General features: G+C 32.5%; 5 protein-coding genes across 8 annotated transcripts; 3 read left to right on the forward strand and 2 right to left on the reverse strand.

Annotated features, from left to right (window-relative positions):
* Positions 1 to 355: 355 nt before the first annotated feature.
* LOC120082906 (polyadenylate-binding protein RBP45) lies at positions 356 to 4,867 on the forward strand. Of its 4 annotated transcripts, none has more exons than XM_039038315.2 (6): positions 356 to 855; positions 1,085 to 1,553; positions 3,816 to 3,871; positions 3,944 to 4,074; positions 4,186 to 4,282; positions 4,377 to 4,867. In XM_039038315.2, exons 1-6 carry the CDS (start codon positions 583 to 585, stop codon positions 4,557 to 4,559), a joined length of 1,209 nt encoding a protein of 402 aa, XP_038894243.1. In that variant the 5' UTR covers positions 356 to 582; the 3' UTR covers positions 4,560 to 4,867. The 4 variants fall into 4 exon arrangements, with proteins under 4 accessions (XP_038894243.1, XP_038894240.1, XP_090172261.1 ...); XM_039038312.2 differs by having other exon boundaries at positions 377 to 855; positions 4,186 to 4,285; positions 4,371 to 4,867; XM_090316135.1 differs by having other exon boundaries at positions 377 to 855; positions 4,186 to 4,285.
* A 2,138-nt stretch (positions 4,868 to 7,005) lies between these two features.
* On the forward strand, positions 7,006 to 10,538 carry ABCI8 (ATP binding cassette protein 1). The gene is made up of 2 exons (XM_039038673.2): positions 7,006 to 8,672; positions 10,087 to 10,538. Exons 1-2 carry the CDS (start codon positions 7,242 to 7,244, stop codon positions 10,303 to 10,305), a joined length of 1,650 nt encoding a protein of 549 aa, XP_038894601.1. The 5' UTR covers positions 7,006 to 7,241; the 3' UTR covers positions 10,306 to 10,538.
* Positions 10,539 to 13,724: 3,186 nt separating this feature from the next.
* On the forward strand, positions 13,725 to 14,382 carry LOC150034683 (uncharacterized). The gene has a single exon (XM_090316137.1). It carries the CDS (start codon positions 13,772 to 13,774, stop codon positions 14,189 to 14,191), a length of 420 nt encoding a protein of 139 aa, XP_090172263.1. The 5' UTR covers positions 13,725 to 13,771; the 3' UTR covers positions 14,192 to 14,382.
* Positions 14,383 to 14,971: 589 nt separating this feature from the next.
* LOC120083254 (putative GPI-anchored protein At1g61900) lies at positions 14,972 to 20,098 on the reverse strand. Its single transcript, XM_090316136.1, has 8 exons — positions 19,627 to 20,098; positions 18,033 to 18,212; positions 17,301 to 17,906; positions 16,742 to 16,987; positions 16,593 to 16,604; positions 16,154 to 16,297; positions 15,967 to 16,011; positions 14,972 to 15,408 (listed from the first exon to the last, which is right to left on the reverse strand). Exons 1-8 carry the CDS (start codon positions 19,694 to 19,696, stop codon positions 15,338 to 15,340), a joined length of 1,374 nt encoding a protein of 457 aa, XP_090172262.1. The 5' UTR covers positions 19,697 to 20,098; the 3' UTR covers positions 14,972 to 15,337.
* Positions 20,099 to 25,649: 5,551 nt separating this feature from the next.
* LOC120084128 (uncharacterized) lies at positions 25,650 to 26,446 on the reverse strand. The gene has a single exon (XM_039040026.2). It carries the CDS (start codon positions 26,218 to 26,220, stop codon positions 25,867 to 25,869), a length of 354 nt encoding a protein of 117 aa, XP_038895954.1. The 5' UTR covers positions 26,221 to 26,446; the 3' UTR covers positions 25,650 to 25,866.
* Positions 26,447 to 26,919: the final 473 nt, after the last annotated feature.

The following is a 26,919-nucleotide window of genomic DNA, read 5'->3' on the forward strand; positions in this document are numbered from 1 at the left end:
ATCAATGTCTAACTTTTCATAAGAAAAGATAAAGTTTGCCTAAAAATCTTCTAAAATTGATTAATTCTAATGAAAATCAATTCTAAGGAAGTTTTCTTGTGAAAAGTATTTTCCGGACATTATTGGAGATTGGAATAAGTCAGCTTATGATATTGAAATTTGAAAAATGGTTCGTCAATTGATAATAGGAAAAAAAAAGAAAAAGAAAACCCAAATAATCGAGTGTGGTTGGTACCTTCTGGACTTCCATGAGCTCGCTTCTTGATTGGTCGCATTGGCGAGCGTCAATACGACGTTAGACCTGGATGTGGGGCCCAATGTTCTAAAATCACGGCCTCAAAGCTTTCAGATAAGTAAAACGTATCTCAAAAAAAAAAAAAGAAAAAATATTTCCTTTTCCTTTTCTAAAAAGATAAATCTAAACGATTCCTTCCGATTCCCTTCCTTTTTGTTACCGCCCTTTGCCTCTTCTCGGCTTTTAGGGTTAGGGTTTCTCTTTGTTCATACGAGACACCCAAAAACTCTCTTCTTCTTTCTCCTTCTCTCTACAGTAAGGAAATTTTGTACCTCTCCTCTGAAAAGATGCAGCCTGCTCCTGGTGTTGTCCCTCACAACATGCCTCACCAGGCCCCTCAGTACCAGCAACAGCAACCTTCGTACATGATGATGCCACCTCAGCCGCCTCAAGCGCAGCCTGTTTCTCAGATGTGGCCTCAGCAGCCGCAGGCCGGTTCGCCACAGGGCCAACCGCCTCAACCAGCCAGCGCCGATGAGGTCCGTACGCTCTGGATCGGAGACTTGCAGTACTGGATGGACGAGAACTATATTTTTAATTGTTTTGCTCATACAGGCGAGGTACGTCAAAGAACGCCACCCCTGTTTAGATCTTGTGTATTTCTGTTTTTATTTTATTTTTATTTTTTATCGTTGTTTGTGGGAAATTTTTAATTTTACGATTATTAGGTTGATTTCATTAAGATTTGTGACCACGCATGTTATTGCAATGTAATCTTGGTGGATAAAAAGAGGTTGCGAATTTTATTTTTTCTTTCTTGTTTAGAATTAACATTGTTTATATCTCCAGGTTTCCTCTGTGAAAGTCATTCGGAATAAGCAGACCGGCCAGTCTGAGGGTTACGGATTTATTGAGTTTTTAACCCGTCCAGCTGCAGAAAGAGTACTTCAAACGTATAATGGTACCGCAATGCCCAATGGGGCACAAAATTTTAGATTGAACTGGGCATCAGCAGGGGAGAAGCGTCAAGATGACTCTCCTGATTACACGATTTTTGTAGGAGATTTGGCTGGTGATGTTACTGATTACGTGCTACAAGAAACATTTAGGGCACGTTATAACTCCGTTAAGGGTGCTAAAGTTGTGATTGATAGGCTCACTGGACGCACTAAGGGTTATGGGTTTGTTAAGTTCGGGGACGAATCTGAACAAATGCGGGCAATGACTGAGATGAATGGTGTTATCTGTTCATCCAGGCCCATGCGAATTGGTCCAGCAGCTAACAAGAACACTTCTGGCGGTCAGCAGTTTGCGAAAAGTAAATATGAATTTCCCCCCATACTGGAAAACTTTAAATGAAAAACAGGGCATTAAATTTTGTATGGAATATGTCTCCATCATTCATTCATCGTATGTATGTGTCGGTTGTGTTTACTGATTAGTGTTTTGGCATGCATTTTGCTTTCAATATGCCAAGATGTAATCCGATCTTTATTTTCTGTCCGGCTTTAGATCCTCTCCATTACTTTAATTTCTAGTTTTCTAGCATTTTAATTCCCCCTTCGTTATGCCTTGGAAGAATAGTAGCCTTTCATGCCTTTTCCTTCGTGCACTTCCAATTCCAGCTTTGGTCACTATGAGTACTATAAAAAGGATTCATAAACTTATAAAACTCCTCTTTTCTTTAAGCAGGGTGTCAAAAGGCTCTGTCAGCTTGGGGTCCGCTACTGATTTCAGCTGACATGCTTACCCTTTAGTACGTCGTTCCATTTAGGTCAGTTTTTTTCCCGCCAATGTCTTACCTCTTTCTTTTTATGTGGCATATTTATGCTACGTTTTTTAATTCACCTTTAGTTCTGCTACGTTTAGCTTTTCCTATCATTTGCATGAGTATTTTTTTTCGCTCTCCCTGGCATTTCAGTCTAATTCCGGTAGAAATTTTTATTAATTTTTTTTTAGAAGTTTAGGAAACGTAGGTTCCTTAACCAGACTAATTATTGAAAGGTCAATAGGTATAGCAGCTATAACTGGCTACTTGGGTTGTGCTTGTCCTTCATCTCCTAACATTTAGGGTTTATGGGTTTTGCCTTCCTATTGTTTCTTTTCAGTATTTGATTATCCAATCTCGTTTAAATGATTAATCCATTACCTGCAAATGAATTTTGGTCAGCAAGGAGTCTTATTTCTTACTAGTTTTTAGGGTTCATAGGAGTCTTATTTCTTACTAGTTTTTGTTCTGTAGCTCGGTATTCTACATTGTCATTCCTTTGGAATATTCCATTCATCTTTTAACATTTGTACACAGGTATGCTCAGGTATACATTGTTTGTACCTCTTCTGTAAATAGGATCCTATCTGACTGTTTGGCTAGTTTCATTTCTTGGAGCCTTGTTATATGTTTCACTCAGATTCTTGGTGTGAATCATTTTTATGTGAATGATTGGGTAAGTTTAGGTGTGCTGGATTCTTAATAATATGGCATAATATGGTTGCTCGAGTCTAAAGTTTGGGATGCTATTTGTGATGACGAGTTTTTCGTGATGTAATGCTTTATAATATCACCTTTATTTTATTTTATTTTATTTTAAAATTGTGTGTATTTTTCTATGGATTTTCTCATCCCACAGGATATGGAAGTATTTATTAAAAATATTTACCTGTCTGGGATACACATATTACTGCTTGTGTGCCTTTATGGATGGAGTTGTGCAGTTCCGTGCTTCGATCCTTTTAGGCATGAAATACATTCCTTATTGAAAGAAAGGTGTAAGACGAAATTAGCAAATTTTGATTGGGGGAGTGGGATGATGGCTTTTTCTGGGCTTTCCTTTTAATTAGACTTTGAAGGAATAAAATAAATTACCTTGCTGGTCTGAACAATCTGACTCATTGTTCACATTAAAAGATGGTTTTAATATTCTTCATTTGGATAAGAAAATTAGCAGGTGCCAAATGATGTTGGTTTTTCTTTTCCTTCGGCATTCTGTTTCCTTCTTTTTCCTCTGTTCTTAGTTCACTAATATAGTTAGGTTCAAACTGCTTTTTCCTTTGCTTAAAGGAAATGTCTTCTTTAGAGCTGCTGGCACCTAAAACTTTATTTTGAACTATTTTCTAGTTTTATATTTCTTCAGGGACACGTTATATTTTCTAGTTTATTTCCCTAATTTTGTGCAAATTTTGTAGTTCTCGTCTTTTTTGGCATCCTTTGTGGTTGCACAATATGAGTACAACAATATTACCCCTCATACATCGCTTTAGGTTGCATTGAACCATTTCAACCAGTGTGATTCTGAAATTCAAAACTCTCCCACAAAGCCAACAAGCTATGAAAGGGTTTGGTTGGAGGTTTGACTTTAAGATATGTTATAAGAAGAGAACACTTTAACCTGTGGTTATGCAGGTCTTCCTTGTGGTTTTTGTTTTTTATTTCTCATGTATAATATTTATGCAAGCTTGGGTTTTTGCAGAATGATGGTTACTGTGTGTTCTAGAAAAGTGTTTATAAAATATGATAACTGCTGAACTGTTTAGTTCAAGTTAAAGAGCAAATTCATGTAGATTTAATTTTTACTTATTGCAGCTTCATATCAGAATCCTCAAGGAGCTCAGAATGAGAATGATCCAAACAATACGACTGTGGGTTCTTGACCTTTTTTCCTTTGTCATTTAATTTTATTTGCGTTTTCTAACTTCTGAAATATATTGCAGATATTTGTGGGTAATTTGGATGCTAATGTCACAGACGATCACTTGAGACAAGTATTTGGTCAGTATGGGGAATTGGTACATGTAAAGATACCTGTAGGCAAACGATGTGGCTTTGTTCAATTTTCTGATAGGTTAGTATTATTTTCCTTTCAAAACTACGAAATGGCTCAGTAATTCTAAAGAATGTACCCTAATATCTTAATCTCCCTTGAATTGGTGGCGACTCATTTGGTGGTTATTAGAAACTGTGCTGAGGAAGCATTACGCGTTTTAAATGGAACACAAATTGGTGGGCAGAACATTAGACTTTCTTGGGGACGTAGTCCTTCAAATAAACAGGTTGTAGTATTGTACTCTTCTCGTGTCATTGATGGTTATTAGATATAGTTCTTTCTGAATGATTAGTCATATTGCTTCATCTTTTTAGCCACAGGCGGATCCTAACCAGTGGAATGGAGGTGGCTATTATGGGTATGGGCAAGGATACGAAAACTATAGCTATGCTCCAGCTCCTCAGGACCCTAATATGTTCTACAGTGGCTATGGTGGCTATGGAAATTACCAGCAGCCACCGCCGCAGCAACCACAGCAGCAGCAGCAAGGAGGATACATGTAGATTTGAAGTTTTGTTCACTTGCTTTGGCCTCTCCCGACTGAATCGTCAAAGATTTTGAGAAGTTATTTCACCTCCCCATTCCAGCCCGCCCATCCATCCTGAAGAACTCTTCGTTTTCCTATTTTCTTTTCTACCTTAACTCTTTGATGACATAAAATATCTTCTTTTTCTTTTTCTTTTTTTAAACATTGTCATGTTTTCCCGCAGAATTTTTATTATTGTGTACTTTATGTCGTTTATTTTACTTCAAACACTACTTTTTTTGGTCTTTTGATGAGAATCTGGAGGCACTGTGCCTTTGCGTTTGAGCACTGCATTTTCTACTGATTTAAATACTGTTAAGTTATTCATCCATTTATCCTAAAGATGAAGTTTCACAATAGCAAATTTATGGTTACTGTGGGGTTTTGTTTTGTTTTTTTCGTTTATGTTTTCAGTACTTGTGAGAAAATGGTGCAGCATGATGTTAACATGGTACTACAACTATTGTCCAATACCATTTAATTGCAGAATTTTGTTGGTATATACATTGCATGATTGTGGTATGAACTTTTTTCATGTGGTCTTATCTTAGTACCACTACTGTTTGATCTTATTTATTAATTTGTAGGATTTTTTTGGGGTTCATTGCATTTTTTATGTCAATGGTTTGATGTACTAAGTGAGTTCTTCAATTCTTTTAGTTCTGATACATATTCGTTGACCCAAAACTTTAGATCTCTAAAATGACAACATGATTATAGTTGTTTCTGATGTACATTAATTATTGATAGGAGTTGTTAATTGACGTTTACAAACAGTTAAATGCTTATTAATCTTAAAGAATGAATACTATACAACTATAGTTTAAAATGTATTATTGAATAATGGCTAGTATTCATAAAAGGCACGATCAGTCATTTATGATTGAGACCAAGCCATTTTTTAGGCATAAAAAAAGACTTAGAGTGATTTTTGAGTGATTTCAGAGTGGTTAAAATGCTTCGTATTTAAAGTTTCTATGAAACAATTTCAATTAATCAAATCAATTTGAGATTAATATTTTTAAATAAAAACAATAAACAAACAAGTGTTTGATTGTTATTCAGTTTTCGATGTATGAATTTATTTTTCAATTGGCTTTTGAAATTTGAAATTAAGTTCTAAATAGTTTCTTGGTAGTCTATAGACTAAGTTGATTTTTCTGTTTTACTCAAACCAATTGAACCTAGTTTCAAACTTTAGGGATGAAACATCTCATTTTTTAAATTTCAATGGCTAAACAAAAACTAAATTGAAACTTCAAAGACTAAAAATATTAGCCTTAATTGATTTATTAGATACAAATTTGAATCTGATGTCTAATGAAATATTAAATCTTAAAATTCAAGAGTTTGGAGACTAAATATGAAAATTTACAAGTTTATGGACCAAATAGACGCAAATTTCATATTTTAAGAATAAAATTGACAATTTAAATAAATTTAAATTTAGCATTTTTTCCAAAATTCTATTGTGTAAATAATTTTTAAAAATTTTGGAAAAGATTTTTTCTTTTTTTATAATATGTGAGTGAAGCATCTAACTTCGGATCTCAAGGTTATTAACAAAAACTTTTTGCCAAATGAGCCGTAGTTGTTTTGATTTTTGAGATTAGAATTAGGAATTCCAACTAATTATAGGTTAAATTATAAATTTGGTTCCTATGATTTGAAAAAAATAGAATCTAGTCCATATAATTTGATAAATACTTACTCATAATAGTCACTATGGTAAGGACTAAAGACTACGAAAATTTTATCAAATTATAAAAACTATTTAAAAAGTCCTATCAACACTAAATTATAACCTTTTTTCAAAAGGACCAAATTTTAATTAAACTTAAATTGTATTTGCATATTTTCGGGGGGGTTTTGCCCTTTTATTTTGTTTTTTTCGCCCTTTTGTTTTGGGTTAAGAGTAACCATGGTATTAAATTTCTGTTGACATGTCGATATTTCCACATTTTCATTAGCATGAGGGTGATTTAATTTTTTCATTATATCATAAAAATCCACGAAACATAATAGTGGAACTTTTAAAAATAGAAAAATAAGGGAAAATATTTACACAAAATAGCAAAAAAATTTTGATAGAGGCTGAAAAAAGTATATTAGTATCTATCTGTGATAAAAGTCTACAATTGATTGATGTGATAGACACTGATAGACGTTTATTAGTGTCTATCGGTGTTATATATATATATATAATCCTGTAAATAGTTGTGAAAAATTTTCAACATAATATTTAAGCAATAAATTATCACTAATATGAATAATAGGTATGTTAATTTATATAAAAATCATAAAATATAGATATCCTAATTTAAATTGATTTTTTTGAATTATTATTTTTATAACTTTTTTTAAAAAATATTAATCGAAACCGAAATTTTATCACACTATTTATATTAAAAAAAAAAAAAAATTGGTAAAATGAAAGACACCGGCATATTGAGAGTAAACCCGTAATCTGAAGGCTCGTGTTGCCCACAAGACAATCGCTTCCGGTTGCCATTTGTCGAAGATGTACAAAGAAAGAAAGACGCCAAAATTATGGCCAGAAAATAAACACTGATTTTCGTCCACTTTAGCTTTAGCCTAAGCCACGAATTTTAGCTGCGCATCGCATCGACTCTCCTCTCTCTCGCTCTATCTATCATCCATGGCTTCTCTGTTAGCTAATGGAATTTCACGGTTTTCTCATCAGCCCATTTGGGAATTACAGAAAGACTCAATCCCTAAGCTTCAGACTCCCAGAATCGCTAACTTGAAGATTTCGAAGTCGAAGCCCTTCAGGGTCCGAGCAGATGTTGGATACGATCCCAAAACTGCCAACTCCGGTAAGCCTTCTCCTTCATCTACCACTACTGATGAGAAAATTCAGGATATTCTTCGTAACCGCGATTACGATAGGAAATTTGGATTTACTGTGGATATCGATTCGTTTTCGATTCCGAAAGGGCTTTCCAAGGAAACAATTCGGTTGATTTCGTCCCTAAAAGAAGAACCCGATTGGATGCTTGAGTTTCGGTTGAATGCTTTTGAGAAATTCCTAAAGATGAAAGAACCCACTTGGTCTGATAATCGATACCCACCAATTGATTTTCAAGATGTATGTTATTATTCTGCCCCTAAGAAGAAACCCACTTTGAATAGCCTTGATGAGGCCGACCCGGAGCTGCTTATGTATTTTGATAGGCTCGGGGTTCCATTAAATGAACGCAACCGTCTAGCTAATGTTGCTGTTGATGCTGTTCTAGATAGTGTTTCAATTGCTACTACTCATAGGAAGACGCTAGAAAAAGCAGGTGTGATTTTCTGTTCCATATCAGAGGCAATTAAGGAATATCCTGATTTAGTTAGAAAGTACTTGGGTAGAGTTGTGCCCAGCGAGGACAACTTTTATGCTGCACTGAACTCGGCGGTGTTTAGCGATGGATCATTTTGTTATATACCCAAGGACACAAAGTGCCCGATGCAGATTTCGACCTATTTCCGAATCAATGCGTTGGAAACTGGACAATTCGAGAGAACTTTGATTGTTGCTGATGACAGGAGTTTTGTAGAGTATTTGGAGGGATGTACAGCGCCTTCCTATGATAGAAATCAGCTTCATGCTGCGGTGGTTGAATTGTATTGTGCTGAAGGTGCAGAGATTAAGTACTCCACAGTTCAGAACTGGTATGCTGGTGATGAAGAAGGAAAAGGGGGGGTGTATAATTTTGTAACAAAACGTGGCCTTTGTGCTGGGGATCGTTCTAAGATATCATGGACACAAGTAGAAACAGGTTCTGCCATTACTTGGAAGTATCCTAGTGTTGTTTTGGAGGGTGATGATACTGTTGGCGAGTTCTATTCGGTAGCGCTGACGAATAATTATCAACAGGCAGATACCGGTACAAAGATGATACATAAAGGAAAGAATACAAGGAGTAGAATTATCTCAAAAGGTATTTCTGCTGGAAACTCAAGGAACTGTTATAGGGGGCTTGTTCAGGTTCAATCCAAAGCAGATAATGCTAAGAACTCATCACAATGCGATTCAATGCTCATTGGTGACAATGCTGCTGCTAACACTTACCCATACATCCAGGTAATTCCCTTTGATGTTATGATTTGTTTGTTTTCAATTATCATTAGATTTACCCTCAGTAGCTTTATATATTTGGTTCCTAGATTGTGCATGGTACCGTGAATATTTAAATCTGGAGGGCTGATGGTTTTCTATTGTATGTATTCCTCTTCATTTTTGTTTTGTGTATGTATGTGGTGGTGGGATTACTAGATACGGTAGTTGCTCAGGGTTATCAGAGAATTCGGACTAGAAACTCCAATGTGCCCAAAGACTTGCACATGTAATCATACTTCCTTTATCCATTTATATGCATGGTGTTACTCGTGCATTATGAATATATATCAAATCCGATTGTAAGTTCAAAGAGAAGTGGTGAACTGAGTTTTTTTTTCCTATTGGCCTAATCTTTGAGATATTCGTCCTCGAAAACAGCATATTATTTAAAACTTTGACCCCAAGTGTTTCCTACCATACCAACAGTTCAAAGTGTCTCAAATCGCCATTGTACTCTTCTTTTGAAACAGCAACGTCTCGGAAGTTTCTCTAACATTACATCACTACAACTATTCTAATTACGCCTTTGTCCCAAAAAAACTAAAGAAATGATATTTCAATTTTTTCTCGTTCTATGGTTAAAGCCACTGATGAACAAGAAGTAACTACTGACTGTTTGCTTTTCTTTGAGAAAACAATTTGGAAGTAATAGCAAGGTTTCTCTGAAATTTCTCCAGAAAATGAAAATCTTGTCATGCATTCGTTGCCAGTGCCATCTTTATCTATCAAGCGCTTGTTTTACTTTCATGACTTCAAGACTTGGCACCGAATGGGCAGCTTATGTTTCTGTCTACACGAAATGACTTGGGCATTCTTGACATAGTTTTCTTCATCATTATGAACTTTTAAGTACATATACATAATATTGATGGTATACTATCTTTAATTTGATTCTTGAAATAGAGGGTTCTTTATCCTTGTCAGTTCTGAAGAAATTCTTGTCTAGAATCTACTGTGTTTGGTGTGGGCCTGTGGTGAGTCTTTTTTGGGTGTTTCGGGGTGTTTTTTTTTTTTTTTTGGGGGGGGGGGGGGGGGGGGGGGAGGGCTAGTGTAAAAGTGGTAATAGACAGCCACCAGGGGAGGTTCAAACTATAAACCAACTGTTTAGGATCTCAAGTACTACCTCTCGTTGTCGGATCAATGTTTGTCTAGTTAGATTAGTTGGGAGGTGCTTGAACTGATTTTGAAACTTGCAAATTGCAATAATGGAAAAAAAATCTTTAATAGATGGGAAAATATTTGTTAGTAGATTTACAAATCGTCTTGAAAAAGATATGTGTGGTTCTTGTAGGGATAAGATGAAATTCTTAATTTGTGCTAATTTTATTTCTCAAATCTTTCTAGTCATCAAAATAACTCACAATCTCATTTCTAACAGGTGAAGAATCCCACAGCTCGCATCGAACATGAAGCCAGTACCTCCAAGATTGGTGAAGATCAGTTGTTTTATTTTCAGCAGAGAGGAATAGACTATGAGAAGGCCATGGCTGCCATGATATCCGGATTCTGTCGTGACGTCTTCAACGAACTGCCTGATGAGTTTGGTGCCGAGGTGAACCAACTCATGAGCTTGAAGCTTGAAGGATCAGTGGGTTAAGTAGAAACTAAAAAATATATATCCTCTTGAGAAAGCTTTAGATCATTTAGCATTACCAGTCTCACAAGCCTTCATCCTCCTGCCTAGACTACCTACTTCTGCCTTTAAGGACACAAGCAGAACGTAAATACTTCTGAATGTTCAATCAACTTGTAGTGGGGATTTGTTAGCTACAAATCGAGGTCTGCCAGACAGACTTGTTGTTCATATATAAAATTTTCACTTATTATTAATCTAGTGACATCTGAACCGTTGCAAATATAGTAATCAGACTCAAAATATTGTAGATATAGCATAATACAAAAGAATTTGTAAATATAACAATATTTAAATTCAGAGATGACTACATTCTTGATTGGAGTCTATCAACAATAATTTTTTTGCTATATTTACAAATCTTTAGAAATGTTGTGATACATTTAATTATTAGTCTTAAGGTATAACTTAATGCAATTACTGTTTTATTTGTGACATCAACTACAAAGAGTTGGATTTCTGAGTTTAGACAAATCTCAGATCTAACTTGATGAAAACTCCACTTAAAAACTACACTGTTGATAAATATTTTTATCAAATGGGGTTCATGAATTGGGTAGAGATAAAGACAACTGACCTAGATTCAATTTATCTGGGAAGGATTCATGAATCTAGTTAGTGTTTCTAAACCCAAAACAAACGGAACAGAGCGGAACATTATCCATTCAAGCAATTCCCAGTTCAACAAGAATCTAGTTGCCACTTGTAATCAAATCTTGTCTAACGGGCCTGTAACAAAACAATGTTCTTGCTTCTTCATTACTGTAGCAAATATTAATCAATAATAATCTTGACATGTACATGAGAAAAACATAATCTTTCAATAATAATCTTGACATGTATATTAGAAAAACATAAATCTTTCAATAATAATCTTGACATGTACATTAGAAAAACATAATCTTTCAATAATAATCTTGACATGTACATTAGAAAAACATAATCTTTCTTTACAGATCCAAGGTTACTGTGTCTGTGTCATTGCAAACATCAACATACTTAAAAGTCAATGACTTCGGAAGTAAATATAATGCCATTTGGCCCTTAAACATCAAACAGACATCATCCTTTACTAACTTTGCTTGTTTATTTGGAAAAAAATAAGAAGCATGCCTGCAGACGACATGCTTGAAGAAGAAAGCAAATACAAAATAAAAATTTGTCAAAACTCTCGATACTTTTTAGTCTGGAATCTGACGCTGAAAGCTCTAACATTTGGTCAACTTTCATTTTTTTTTTTATGTTCCTTATGAGTTTATTCTGAACCATTCATTGTGGAAAAAAAGTAAATGTATATTAATGGATGAGGATCCTATGCTCCATTCTCATTGAACATGGACGCATAAACTTTTATTTCCAAGTCAATATCTTTAATATTAAGATGGACGCCAACAATACGAATATTATTTCACATCAAATGATTTACACCACCTTAGTTTGAAGTGAAGTGAAAACTACCATGAAACCAAAAGCAAAGTTTGGAGGACTTGTGTCCAAAATGAATAATATCATAGAATTGTGGAGATCCATGAATTGTCTTGTCAAGTGGCACCAGAGCATATATTGGAATACTTTGATTTTGTCATCTGACGCTTCGGATAACCAACATGCCCAAAGCCTAATTTGTATTTGTTTATGCATTATTTATGAGTTTGCCCCTAGAGTTTGAAAGGGTGCGTTGATAAATCCTCTAATCCTAGAGGTGCATTTGTTGTTGTATTATGATATTTCTCTCTAATAATAAACTGCACTCTTTCTTTACCCATTTAATGTTTGAAAGCAGTCTTTGTGTTAATTGCTTTAATGTTTACGTTCTTTTTCTCGCTTTCTTTTATTGTTGATTCATAATAATATGGTTGTAGCAAGGTAAGAGAGATTTTACTGACATGACCAAGTCAGAGCATGATTTTGATTCATTAGAAAGAGTTGTCCTTGCTTTTATATCCATGATCTTTTCTTTATCAAACCATTGTGAACCTCCCGTCGTATTTCTAAGATAAATTACATCATAGCATTGTAAAGATAGATAATGGACGAGATTTGAAAACGACTCGGAATCAGGCTAATAATGGAAACCCGATAAATGAAAGCATAAACAATTTTCAATGATTTTCAATAATTCTTACTGATCTTTTGGCCGTGGGGGAAGCTGACTCTTCAAGAAACCTGCAGGCATCGGCCAGGTCTCTGTCTGTTCTACACATGACAACCTTCACACGTCCGATCTGTTGACTTTAAATCTCACCAGCTGGTGACCGATGAGACGAATTAAATATTGCCACATGGATCCACAAAGTAGGTTCATTGTCTGTTCATTCGGACGGCTTGGCTTACTTGCTGACTCTACTGGCAGATGGTTCATAGTTTTTTACAAGAATTATTTAGTTTATTATATGTTTATTTTCAATGCCAAACCATAGGTTATATGCAATAATGCAATAATTTATGTGTTTCCAAAAGCATGATTATCCAGCCTATTCAATCACATGCTTTACACAATGACCCAAATCAAAATTCTTTTCTTGTCATATCTGAGTATAGAGATTGATGAAAAATTAACAAAATAATTATTGCAGAGTCCAAAATAACAAACTGAAGTTTTCTTCGTTAATAAATGATCATTTTGGTTTACTATTTCCATTTACATATATAATTGAGTCCCATAAATGTGGTTGACATTATCAATTTTTAATTTTTCTAAGCCTCCGCATACTTTAAAATATTTTATGAAAGTCGAATCTTATTAAATATAATAAATTCTTCAACCACCATAGAATTACTAGGAGAAGCCTCAAAAATGACACCACAATAATTCAGTTCACTCTAATAAACCAAAATTTAAAAATTTTAAACTTTATCATGTGTTATGAAATCAATAAATAAAGAGAATAAAAAACATAAATAGTAGAGAAATTGATACAGAGATTTATGTAGTTTGATAACAATGTGTTAGTTACGTCTATGGACAAAAAGAGAAAGCAGTTTTTTATTAGAGAGAAAATATAGAGTAAGAGAGATTATATAGCACATCCTACTAAATCTTTAGCCAAAAACATAAATAAGACAAATAACATAAGTACGAATACAACTTACATTTTTTAGCTATTATGCTTGGTCGTTCATTCCTCTAAATATAACTTACATTAGACATCATGCTTGGTTGTTTGAAGCGTCAGATAAGATATTCAAGCCATTCCATGAGATTCAAGTCTAATCTTAAAAAAAAAAATATATATATATAAACCTTAAGAATAATTTATATTTATAAAAGAATAAGAGTAGGTTTTTGGTGAAGGAGGAATGACGCATGGACGGTTTGCTCTGCTTTTAACTTTTTCTTGGATTTAACAAATCACAACCATGTACATGCCTTTCTCTCTCATTCTCTTTTATGAATATAAAAGGAAAGGGCATTGTGAAATGAATCTATATGTTTGATTCTGGCTTCACACCATTTCTCTCTGGAAATTGCTCTGTTTCTGAAAGGCTCTGTTTTGGCAGAGAAAATATGAGTGCTTTAGTGACAATGTGGAAAAACAGTGGTTATTCAAGGATGGAGAAAGAAGACCCAGATGAGAAAAAGCATAGACAAGCTCAGTTCTTGATTTACAAGATAATGGAGCAGGCCAACAATGGCAGCAAGAGAAGACCCTCATGTCTCAGAATCAGAATAAGGAAGTTTAAGTTAAGGATTGGAAGGAGGTTGAAGAAGCTGAAGAAGACAATGTCAATGAGTTTGTCCACAGCAAGAATTGGGATTTGCAAGCAATTTGGACAGCTTAGAACTTGTAAGAGGTTATTTGGAGGACCCAAGGTGGAAACTTTGGCTTTTCCTACTTTGGTTACTTGAGTTTAGGATTTTACAGTTCTATATTTGTCTTCTTCTCTTTGTTTTGTGAAGTTCTGTGTTTGAAGAGAGAATTGCTTGTTGGGGTTTTTGTTTCCATGGATGGAGAGTTTCTTAATGCTGCCTCTAACGGAAAAAGGAAATGAAAATGAAGGTAAATGATTCAGTAAAGCAGTTTTTCTCTTTTATGATTACTGGTGTTTCTGAGAAGTTGTTTGGGAGTTCCTTATTGAAGATTAGTTCTAGATTTTTATGATACTTTCTTCTTAAATAATACCAAATATTTAGAAATGTTGGAACGAGTTTCAATTTTTTTCATCTAAAATTTGAAATTTTTCATATGGTCTCTCCAATTTGAAATCAATCATAAGAATACCCATGAACTGATAAGTTTTTCCAAAAACAAAAATGGGTAGTTTTTATAAAATTTGAAAGATATATATAACATCATTTACAACTCAATTTCAACTGTATAGAAGATTAACATCATCATTTTCTATCACTTCATCTGAAAAGACATCGTCAATTCTCAATGGCCATTCATCTCAAATTTTTTTACTATTTCAAACTTTTAAAGTTTAGGAGACATAATTGATCTCAAGATTTAAGAGTATCTTGTATAATTTAACCAATAAGTATTCATTGGTACAAGTATTTGAACTTACACCTTTAAAGAAAAAAGTAGCTGAGCAATATTGCCATCAAATTAAGACTCACATTTTCATAAAGAAATTTTCCTTGGGATAATTATGGTTGATAATGAGGGCAACATAAGGATATCAATTTTTGAGCCACCATAACACAATGATTAATTTAACCATATAGCATAAAGAAAAACAAAACCATCTTTGCTTCTTTTGATGGCAATCCAAATATACAAAGAGATCCCAAACGCTGCACCACTCTGCTCAGCTTTCCTACTATATCTTTACAAAACTTTTTTTTATTACATTAACAAGCAAGAATGAACAAATAGGAATTTGGAACCATTTTCCCAACTCAAATTTCTCCCATATTTAGAACATCTAGAAAACTATTCACAAGGATCAAACTTCTGAGGATACAAGACTCTGTCATAAGCTTCTTAAAAATGGCATCTGTTTTTGATGACTTGACTGACAGTCTTCTCCAAAGTGAGCAATAAAAAAGCTAAATTAGCATCATAAGGGTCACTGAGAAAGCAATGAGCAAGACATGTAGAACACCATCATTATAAAGGCCTGCAACGCAATTCAGATTCAACATAAAGGCACTTTGAATGTGTCAAACAACCTAACAAAAATGTGCATTTTTTGACTTAGGTACTATACCTAATAACTCTCACGGATCCACTGAAAACTTTTTCTCTTATGTTAGGTACTTTTTCTCTTATTTGACTTAGGTACTATACCTAAATAACTCTCTGATGTCAGGCCCTAAAGCATGGTAATAAATTCAATATACTGGATATAGTTCAAACTTCAATTGGAACACATCCCAATTGGCATTAGTAGTGTGACTAGTAAAAAACCAGTGACATGACTCGTTTGGTAATGGAAGTTAGTATATGGTATAATAGTAGGTTTCATGGGCTATTTATATGTAAAATGGTAAGATTTAACCTAGACAAACTGATATACCACAGATAGGGTCAACTAAAAAACTATTTTAAAATGGGTGTTAAGAAAAAGAAATGAAAAAGAAATTAAACGACTCTTTCAAGTTGACCATTAGTCACAATACTGGAGTGTATTCAGTTATTGTAGAGAAATTCGATGGCAGTTGAAGAATATAAGTACCACTTTGAGCAGATGCTGCTGCAGGAAGTGCAGGAATTTTGATAGCTGCAATCCAAAAAACAGGTAAGCAATTAGAAATTAAAGAAAAGAATACATTGAAATTTTCTTATAAAGATGGGAAAACTGATTAAGGGACTATACTTAATCCCCATACCCTATACTGGAAGTAAAAAACAAAGTGTCTTACTCTTATTGCATGATGATGCTGTCATTTGGGATGTAGAAGACCATGGAGCTGGTATATGGTCATTCAGATCACAAACAAAGCTGATACCTGAAGATGGATCAAATATGGCATCTGAAGGCAGGCTTGGTAGAAGGCATCCAAACTCTGGCAAGAAGGATAATATAAGTCAAAGAAAGTGAATGTGAGGGCCATAACTTAGCCATTTGAATTTTCGAAATTGGCTAAAATTCTGTATTTGCTAGCTATGCATTGACATCGATACTTTTGTGGTTAAAAACATGAAAACAACCCAATGGTATGTGTTCTAATAATTATTAAGGCAACAAAAGCCAATGATGTAGTCAAAGATTGGCTTGAAGGAATATGGAAAAAGTAAATTTTTATAGATGATGACTATCGTTTCTTTAGCATGTCAGGAATGTATGTCTTGAAATAGTACCTTGATTTCCAACTGAGATTCTCAAAGTTGTAGATCCATTATCAGGTTATAACATGGGCAAGAAAGGAAAAAAGTATTAGAATCCATATGAAATTATTCAAGAAGGAATTCTTTAAATCTAGAAATATAAGAGGACTGAAGCTACAAACCTTGAAGGGAGAAATCCTTAAGGCTTATATGGCATAGGCCATACACGTCCTTGGTAATATTTGACTTTCGTAATTTCATTTCCAATGCTGTAGCACAATCCAAAGCTTGCAGGTTGGTAACCAGGCTCTGCTTTTGCAGATGCGTTACATAGCTTTCCATGGCCAGGCAGCAAGCTGTCTTGTTAGAGATCGCATTCCCACAAGCATTGGCAACATATTTCATGTCAGGGAATTCCAGTGGACAAACTGAGAATAGCACACACAGAAAATCTGTGAAGGAGTGTGCAAATATGATAATGTGGCAGCTAAAAATAATAGCATCGACAGGGAGTGGTAACAATTAACAAACCAGCGTGAAGATGAGAAGCAAACTCTACTTTTAAAAAAATTAAAAATGTTGTGGGCATGGACCAAAAAGGAAAATGGCATAGGATCAACAAATACATAGAGATGTGATGAATTATAATAGTGATATCACAAGAATTTCATAAATCTCTGTTTGAAAAAATTCATTTTCAATCTTTTCAAGAAAAATAAAAAAAAACATTTTCAAGCTCACCTTTATTGACATTGCAATTGGACAGTACTCTAAGAACCTCCTTGGCATTAGCAGGGTGAAGTTTGCTTGCTAGCCATCGGAGGACAATAGTTTTACAATCACGAACTCTAGCTGACTGTTCAGGCAAGACTTGAGATCCAGGCATACCCAAGAAATCTGTAGATATCATTGCTATCTTTGTAGCAGCTTCTGAAATGGCATTCTGACAGATTGCATTGCAGCATTCTTTCACAGGATCAATTTTATTACATGCAGCAAGCAACTTAGAGGTATCGATGGTGGTCTCAAATTCACTAATATCTTTAGCCGGACAAGATCCTTCAGTGAGATTGGCTGGATGAACTGTGCATATGTGTCTAAGTCGTTCACTTGCACCCTGCCCCACCAAAATCTGCTCAATATCTGAGAGGCAATATTTGGCAAGCGTCCCATTTAAAGCAAGAACATTAGTATCTATACTGGACTGACCAATAAGGATAGCAAGAGTAGCTTCCAACTGTGGACAACAAATAACATTGGCCATTTGTTTTGCAAAAGGGGCCCAACAATCTATAGCAGTCATACTCATCAAAGTTTCAGTTGCAGAAAAGTTCAACAGACATTGTCCTGCAAGGAAAATGAGAGATTAAATTGAAAAGAATAGTCAATGAAAATCATTAAAAGCCCTCTTTCTAGAAAATGATTAACATCAAGTATACAATAGATTAAAACTGATTATAAAAAGTGATAAACCTGATAACTTTGGAACGGTGGTATTTGTGAAGGGTACCAATGGAGAAGGGGCAAGGAGAGGAATGAATGGCTTTGGATTCCCACTTGGAGCAATCACAGGATACATATCATCCATTGGTTTCTCGTTTGACAGGTGCCGTGTTGGATAAGTTGATGGGATGCAGCTAGCTTCATGGAAATCTGCAAAAAAAAAAAAAAAAAAAAAAAAAAAAAAAAAAAAAAAAAAAACCTAGTAAGATATTATACTGCATTAAACATATAAGTATTACCCTGTTTAGTTGATTGTGCAATGCCGTTCTGCAGTTTAAAGTGGCATAAATATTCTAATTTCAGGGACGCAATTGTGTTTAGAGGACTTAGCAAAAATGTTCATTGATGGGTTTTATTGCCATGTGATGAGATACCAAACATGGATAATATATTGACAATGACACAAGAAAGTGGAGGAGCTAGTTCACTAATTTCAACGGATACCTTGGAAAACTCATCTCCAAGAAAATCATGGGAGAGGAATGGTTGTAGAACCTACTTTGGTGGTACGAGTACAGGAAAATCCAAAGATGCTATCAAGTATCAACAGCTTCATGCTGCTTTCATATTCCATTTTAATAGATAACACAACATCACTCTATCTAAAAATAATTACATGTGAAAAGAATATAAAATCACTCTTTTAAGAAGTTACTCCGGTGAAACAGCTAGGTGGTTAGCTCAACTATTTGAATACTCTCAATATGTTTATACACATATCTTTCAATAACTTCAGTCTCTATATTTTTCATTCACAGTTACTGTTCCATTTGTATCTCAGTATACAGTAACATTATCTCGGCAAGACAACATACAAGCTTTGGGTTTGGATTTCCTTTCTTGCTTAAAATTATGTTCCCAACTCATTTTTCTGTTACATTAACTTCTGTATTCTACATAAATAACAAGGCTAAGACTAACGTGTCAAGATAGAAAAATCCAGACCATGGCTCCGAATATTTCTTTTAAGCCAACATGGTAACATAAATTCCTGAGTTAAATCACTACGCCACAGTTTCCATATATACTCGAGTTATAAATTTAAAATTGAACCCAACAAGATCTTGCTTATATCATGAGCTCCTTCAAAAGAATATGCATACTACCCATTAGCACAACAACGACAGCTGAGTGACTAATCATTTAATCTAACCGTAAATTAAATGAGAGATGAAGAAAAAAAGTTCAGTTAATAATAACAGAGCAAAATATGGTATCAAGAGCTGTTTCTTTATATAAGGAAAATTCATCAATCCTATCCAATGAATAAATAACAAAGAAATAAGCAAATCAAGAAAGTCGAGAAAGAAGTGCAGAGATGGAGCACGTTATCAACCACATAGCAGAAGCTAGTAATGGTTAAATTTTCGAAGCACATTCATATTATTTTCTCAAACCAAAGAAACATTATAGGAAATTAAAGACGACATTTCCCCAACAGAACAAATTTGCTAAACCCCAGCACTAGAATAACAACAAACTGAAGAAAAGCCAACAGATCGAGGAAAAAGAGGCGAACCCCACATAGAAAAACGTTCAAAAAAAAAAAGGTGGGAACACTCACATAGAAGAAGCAGTAACACCTGGAGAAGAAAGGCATGGAAACCCAGCTTAAAAAACAACCTCTCTTCCATTTTAAAATGTTTATAAGTGCAGTTTCCAGTTTCAGTGAGTTGCAAAGAAGCAGGTGGAGAGAGAATTGGAAGTGGGAATGAAGAGAATAAGAGGGAAAGAGAGGGAAAAGGGATTAAGAAGCATCAAAATTGGGATTGGAGGAGTGGTAGTGGTTGAGTGAGTGAAGGAATTGAGAAGATGGGGAGATAGAAAGAGGGAATAAGAGAGAGAAAAGAGAGGAGAGTAGAGAAGCCATGAATGAGCTTGAAAGTGTGTGGGGACGAAAGCAGCTCAAGTAATAGCTGTCTGAATGGACCCACCAGACGGACAGATCTGCTAGTCGAGAGAAGAAAAAAAAGTTTTTGAGAAGGAAGAAGAAGAAGAACCAAATTGCATTAATGGCAGCACCTGCTTTTTCCCAACCCCCCCTTCCCGCAACAATTTTATTTATTTATTTATTTATTTTTACCTCGCACGCGTGATAAGTGTGTGAGGAGTAACTCCACTCCTTCTGTCTCTCACGCGTGCCTAATTTCAAGCGTGCGAGTTTTCGGTTCGTAAGATGACCCGACTAACCCGGGAAATGTTGGAAATCCACCCGACCCGGATGGTTTTTCATTCGTTTAATCAGCTCACCACCACCACCTATACTCTCGAAAAATTGTCATAAATAACACGTTAAAAATCTTTATCTTATAAAATTAGCATCATTTTTTAAAATTCGTTTAAATAACTTTTTTATCACCGAAATTTAGGACTTTCCTCATATCCAAATCTTATACCAAAATTTATATATTTTAAATTTTTTTTCGAATTTGGTTATTTTTACCAAATATTATCTCAAATTCTTATATGATTTTTCTAACATTTCTATTTCCATAATTATATGAATTCCTAAGTTTTTATAAATGAATTTACCAATTATATTTTTTCATATAGATGATTGCATTTTGATTTTTATATTTGGAGAAATATTAAAAAAAATTCAACAAATTAGGTAAGATATAGAAAATATATAAAATCTTGGTATTAATCTGCATGATAATACACCAGTCTAAGTGAGATTCGAGATTAATATCAAGATTTTATATATTTTTCATATCTTGCCTAATTTTTTTGAAAAAAAAAAATTAATCTTTCCTAAAATTTAAAAATAAAAATGTAATCATTTGAGATACATCTAAAAATTCATTTGGATAATTAGTAAATTCATTTAGAAATTAGAAATTGGGTTAAAGAGTTGAAAAATTATGTAATGTTTTGATGTAATATTTGGCTAAATTTGGAGAGAATCTGAAAATATATATGATTTGATATAAAATTTGGTAAGATTACATAAATTTGAAAAATTAATAAAATCTTGGTATAATCTATAGCAGTCGAGATTACATGTCCAAAACAATCAATGAGTTATAAAAAGTTAAAGATGCAATGAGAAAAATTATTTGAACAAGTTTTAAAAAATGTTGCTAGCTTTGTAAGATAAAAACTTTGCTATTTTTGATAATTTCCTTTGAATCTTCCATGAGCAAAAATATTTTGTTATTAGGTCTAATTTTTAATTGGTCACTAGATTTTAAAATGTTACTTTTTTTCATACTTAAACTTTGAGTTTGATTTTCCATTAGCTCATAAATATGTAATGTTATAATTACATTATTGAGTTGACCTTTGTTGCAAATTGTATCTATGTTTCAAGATTTACACATTTAACTTCGAGTTTTACTAAATATTCACTTTCAATTTTTTATATTAGGTATGTTAATTAATTTTAAAAAATTAAAAGAATTATAATTAGTTAAGTTTCGCTATTTCCTCATCATTATTGAAATTACTTTCAGATTTTCACTTTAATAATTATTTTAAGTTAGTTAATAGACATTGACGTCCAAGACGAGAGTAAGAATTTAGTGAAAAATCAAACTTAAAAGTGTGAATTTTGAAAATATAGGGACCAAATTAAAATACGATTCAAACTTCAAAATAAAATTATAACATTTTAAAGTATGTTTATAGGATTAATTTTAAAAACAAAAAACAAAAAATGTCTCCAACAAAGTTAAGTATAATTGTTTGAAATTTAATGACCAAATAAAAACTAGACTCAAAATATAGAAATCAAAATAATATTTTTCTTATTTTTATATATTCATTCGATTTTTGTTCTTTGTAAACTAAGTTTATCTATAGATATTTATTATTCGCAATAGGTTCATTTAACTAATTTTAATTTTGTATTAATTAAATTAAAAAACAAATATTTGAGATTTTATCTCGAAGTTAGGGAGTCGACCTTCCATCTATTTTGATTGTAGATGTAATTTTTTTTATCAAATTGAACTATGTTGATTAAAATTTTCAAATTTTTTTCATTCATTGATCAATCGAATTTTTTATATTTAAAATTATGGCAAGCCAATAAAATACTAAGAGCAAATATCGATTTACACCTTTGAATTTTAGGAGATAATAATTTAAGTCCTAAATTAATAATTACATCAACTTAAATCCTAAACTTTGGAATTTGTATCGATTTAAATTTCAAACTAATACTCGTATCACTTTACACTTTCATGGCCGTATTAATTTAAACTTTGAATTTTTATAAGTGTATCAAAATAAAACATAATTGAGGGTTTAAATTGACACAATTATGAAAATTCATGGTTTAAATTGATACTCTTACGAAAGTTCAAAGTTTAAATTGATAAAAGTATTAGTTTGGAATTTAAATTGGTATAACTCTCAAAATTTAGGATTTAGATTGGTACAATTATTAGTTTATGATTCAAATTGATATTATTCTCAAAGTTTAGAAATATAAATGGATGTTTTTTCAAATGATTAAAAAAAAACTAGGGTTCAAGCTAGGGTTCATTTATTTGATATGATAGGAAAATTACAAAAGAAAAAAGAAAAAAGGGTTATTTAAATTTGAAAAGACAGTGACATTTCTCATCTCTGTTTAGATCATTTAAGCTAATACATTGCCTATTTAGTAGCCCCTGAAATCATTGTCAAGAAATTGTTTTAAAATAGGCAATAGTAAGGTTTTTTTCTTTTTCTTTTTCTTTTAGTACGGAAATAATAAATTGTTGAAAAAACTAATAAGTGATGTTGTTTGGAATATTTAAATTATATTGTAGGAATTACTTCAGCTTTATATAATTAGGGAGGGAGAATTGAATGATTTTTCGTGCATTTAAAAATGAAGCATAGTTTTGTGAAAATTTTAATGCACATTTATTTTAACATTGACAAGTATGAATGAATGGCTATTATTCATCTGAAATGAAAATGGTCTCTATAATATATATAATAGGTTTGTAGGTGACAGGTATTAATTTTTTTGTACATAGGCGTGTAATGACCTTAATTATTTTTGGCAACCACGAATGTTTGAGTTATGGATTAGAGTATACATTAATTTTTTTTTTAAAAAAAAAGAGAGAAATTATATATTTAAAAAAAAGTCCTTAAATTTTGTAATTTGAAATGAAAATATATTCTAAGTTTCAAAAGGTTCAAAAACACCTTTAAACTTTTAAAAAATGCTAAAAAAAAATATTATTATCGTTTTGATGAAACTGTTAATATTTTGTTTCAAAAATACATTTGAAATTTCAAAAAATTTTAAAATACCTTAAAATTAATAAATGTTTAAAGAAACATTCCTCCTACTTGTAATGTGAACATAGATACTACTACCATTCTAATCAAATTATTAGAAGTTTTTTTTTTTTTTTTTAATATCTAAAAACCAATTTTAGAATAAATTATATAGATATTTTCATTTTTTCATGTAACTACTCTCATTTTTCTCTATTTGTCCAATTCTTATACCAATTTCATCTGCAACCAAAATAAAAACAAAAACTTTAAGCTAAAACATAAAATTCTACAAAATCTCACAAAATTTCTAAATCAAAACCTTCATTTAAAACATGCTAAAGCGATAAATAGTAAAATATAATATATATATATATTGACTATTAACACATATTCACCTATTAAAGTATAATATTGTTAAAATATTTGATACAGAACATTAATGTAATGTTTCTATCTAAAACTAACGATAATGATATTTTTTTAAATATTGTTGAAAGTTTAAAGATACTTTTGAAGATTGAAAGTTGGAGAACATTTTTTACACAGAGTACAGAATCTATGAGTATTTTATAATTTAGCCTGGAAAAAGTCAAGAAAATTGATTTTCTCCCCCTTTTAATTTAGTTTGGTTCGGTTCTATACCCATGTCATGAAACTTTTTTTCATAAATGGTATAGTCTAAATAATTATTATAAAAGTAAATATTCATTTTTCTTTTTGGATTCAACAAACGTTTTAGTTGAGAACATATATTTTTGCTAGTTAAGTTTGCTCAAATTAGTATTTGAAATGTGAAATACTATTTTTCATAGCTCTTTTGGTTCAAAATTTTATAACTTTTGTAATGAGAAAGTATCTTGTAGATTCAAAACCACCCCAATGAACAATTATGAAAAAAGTTTAGGTGCAATTATGGATTTTATGCATCTTTTTGTAGCCCACTCAATTGTTTAACCACAATTTGTCACGTGTCAAACTCTTTTTAATTTATTTCTTAAATAGTTTTTAGTTTTTTATCATATTTATTTAAAATAATAATAACAATCACCCAATTTGTAAAAGAAGCTTGTCATACACTCGAGCATCATAATTAAAAAAAAAATGGAATCTTTTGTTGATGATCATCTTATTAAAAAAAATGCAACTTTTATGTAATGATAAAGGAGGACAAGATTGAATATAGTTTGTTCTACTTAAACTTAAACCTATAACAAGTGCAATACTTATGTGTTGCTTAGGCTGCACCTATCCCAGACAGGTGTTCAATAAAAAAATTATCATTTATCAATTTTTATGGCAGTTCTTTTAAATGTTTTTTTAATATTTTTTTGTATATAGTAAATGAGAGCATGTGATTATGTGCAGACTGCTATGGAACGATAGAATGAGCATTATTTTCTTTCTAAAAAGAAAATTACAAAGGATGATTTTATTTATTTATTTTATATTGAAAAGATGGGATGATTATTCTAAACCTCTCATAATTGAGGCAGTGAGTTGTTATCAATTATTTGTTCTATTTTAAATAATATCAGTAGAAGTGTTAAGTATACTCTAGCAGATGAAAAGTGTAGGAAGGAAGCCAGTGTTTGAGAATAATGGGAGAAAATAGGTCCCTAAAATTAAGGGTGCAAATTTTTGTTTATAATTTTTTGTCAGCTTAAACCTAAAGCAATTGATGAAAATAGTAAAATTTAACAAATCAATGAAGTCTAGTATTCTAAAAAAGAGACAACAAAAAATAAATATAGTATAGTAAAAGAAAAGTAATTATCATATTACACATAAAATTGGTAAAGATTAATCTTAAAGTACCCTTTGATGAATTTGAAAGTGATATTTTTCATAAAAACAAACAAATAAATTGCAAATTGAAATTAAATAATCCATTTAGTCTGATTCCAGCTTAGTTAAAATTTATAATTTAATTATTCTCAAATACAATTCTAAATCGAACCACAAATGTATAACTTTTTTTTTTATTATTAAATTAATTAATAAATTATGTGAAAAAATTGACCCAAAAATTAGGATAAAATGTTATGTGACCTGACCTTTCAAAATAAAATACTGTGACCGTGCCTTTTCAAACTTGTTTTAATTCTTCCATCCAAGTCATGTTAAGAATTGGTGCAAATTAAATTTAAAAATTTGTGTTGGTGGGCTAATTTAAGGCTATTGCATTAATGGTTAGTTTTATTCTTTACTTATAAATACTCGTATTCCAACTAAATGAATATAGAATTTGTCCATTTTTTTTTTTTTTAAATCATTAATCCACGCCATCAAGATGATTTTAAGCTTATTCGAGAATCGAGGGAAGCTTTCCCAGAATTGAATGCACATAATTAATAACAGCTCTTGCAAATCAAGCGTTAATCGAATTTTTGTTTAATTTTTCTTCACATGCTTCTCCAGCTTGCAATAAATGCAAGTCTGCTCTAAAATTTACAAAACAGGGGAAAAACAAAGAATGAACCAATTTTCATATACAACAAATTAACAAATCTCGATAACGGATCAAATATTGTACAATTCAATGAACAATTTTCCTTTTCGTTTCTTCGTTTTACAGAGATCAGTAATCCTCTGGAATGCTTTGAAGGGAAGGCCTCCATGATCGATGATGCTCAACTTCAAACTCATCTTCACCGTTCATCACCATCCGGCCAATAACTTGTTCTAGACTCATGCCTTGCATCTCCAGCTTCTTCACCAGATCCTCAAGCTCTCTCTTCGACATCTTGATTTTCACTTGCGGCTGCGAACACGACGCTGCTTCTTTCTCTCCAAGTAGTCTATACTTCTCTGGATCGCCGCCGGAGGTTGTGGCGTTTCCGCCGCGGCCACGGCCGTGCTTAGAACTGAAGGACCCCCAATCGTCTCCTACGAAGACCATTGTAGAAGATTGGCTCCGGCAACAGTTGCCCATTACTGTGATTCTTTCTTGTGTTTTCTTTTTTAGGGTTACGAAATGATTTCGATTTTGGGATTTCGAAATTTGGGGGAATTTTTTTGTTTAAATAGAGAGAGGGAAGGGAAAGGGTGAGGAAGGGGCGGAAAGAGACCGCGTCGGAGATATCGCCACGGTAGACACGACGGGGTCTTACGTGGCGCAGGTAGACAATTGGTTGGCCAATATATATATATATCTAAAATCCTTATAAGAAATTGTCTCGAGGAAGGTCATCTATCTATGTCACAGTTTAGACGAAATTATAAGATTCAAAACCTTATAATTTTGGTGAATCGCAACCACCGTATTAATATTAAGTCAAACAAAATTTAATTAGTTAAATTTTGTAAAAGAAATTTTACATAATAAAGTTGTAAAGTCCAGCCAGGTTATATCTATGTATTAAAGTGTATAAATATATAGACTTTTAAATTTTACCATACTAATTAAATTATAGGTTTAGATTATGAGGTTTATGTCTAATATGATTTAGAACTTAATAAAATATTTTTAAATCTTTAAACTTTCAATTTATTTTTACTAGTACTTATATTTTGAAAGTGTTCAATAGACCTTATTTTTAAGGTGTAATTTTGGTTTTTATATTAAATAGGTTAATTTTAAGGTGTAATTTTGGTTTTTATATTAAATAGGTTAATTTAATTTATTATTTTT

The sequence above is a fragment of the Benincasa hispida genome, chromosome 8 (genome assembly GCF_027475165.1).
Source record: "Benincasa hispida cultivar pf3 chromosome 8, pf3_genome.v1.1, whole genome shotgun sequence".
Taxonomy (NCBI): Eukaryota; Viridiplantae; Streptophyta; class Magnoliopsida; order Cucurbitales; family Cucurbitaceae; genus Benincasa; species Benincasa hispida.

Excerpts from the sequence above, each read along its gene's own strand:
- LOC120084128 (XM_039040026.2), bottom strand. The coding sequence starts at position 26,220 with ATGGGCAACTGTTGCCGGAGCCAATCTTCTACAATGGTCTTCGTAGGA.
- LOC150034683 (XM_090316137.1), top strand. The coding sequence starts at position 13,772 with ATGTTTGATTCTGGCTTCACACCATTTCTCTCTGGAAATTGCTCTGTT.
- LOC120082906 (XM_039038312.2), top strand. The coding sequence starts at position 583 with ATGCAGCCTGCTCCTGGTGTTGTCCCTCACAACATGCCTCACCAGGCC. Across the intron at positions 856-1,084 it reads GTTTTGCTCATACAGGCGAG|GTTTCCTCTGTGAAAGTCAT; the intron begins GTACGTCAAAGA and ends TTATATCTCCAG. Across the intron at positions 1,554-3,815 it reads CGGTCAGCAGTTTGCGAAAA|CTTCATATCAGAATCCTCAA; the intron begins GTAAATATGAAT and ends TACTTATTGCAG.
- LOC120083254 (XM_090316136.1), bottom strand. The coding sequence starts at position 19,696 with ATGGAAGAGAGGTTGTTTTTTAAGCTGGGTTTCCATGCCTTTCTTCTC. Across the intron at positions 16,012-16,153 it reads AGCATCATCATGCAATAAGA|CTATCAAAATTCCTGCACTT; the intron begins GTAAGACACTTT and ends TTTGGATTGCAG. Across the intron at positions 15,409-15,966 it reads AGCAGCATCTGCTCAAAGTG|GCCTTTATAATGATGGTGTT; the intron begins GTACTTATATTC and ends ATTGCGTTGCAG.
- ABCI8 (XM_039038673.2), top strand. The coding sequence starts at position 7,242 with ATGGCTTCTCTGTTAGCTAATGGAATTTCACGGTTTTCTCATCAGCCC. Across the intron at positions 8,673-10,086 it reads ACACTTACCCATACATCCAG|GTGAAGAATCCCACAGCTCG; the intron begins GTAATTCCCTTT and ends CATTTCTAACAG.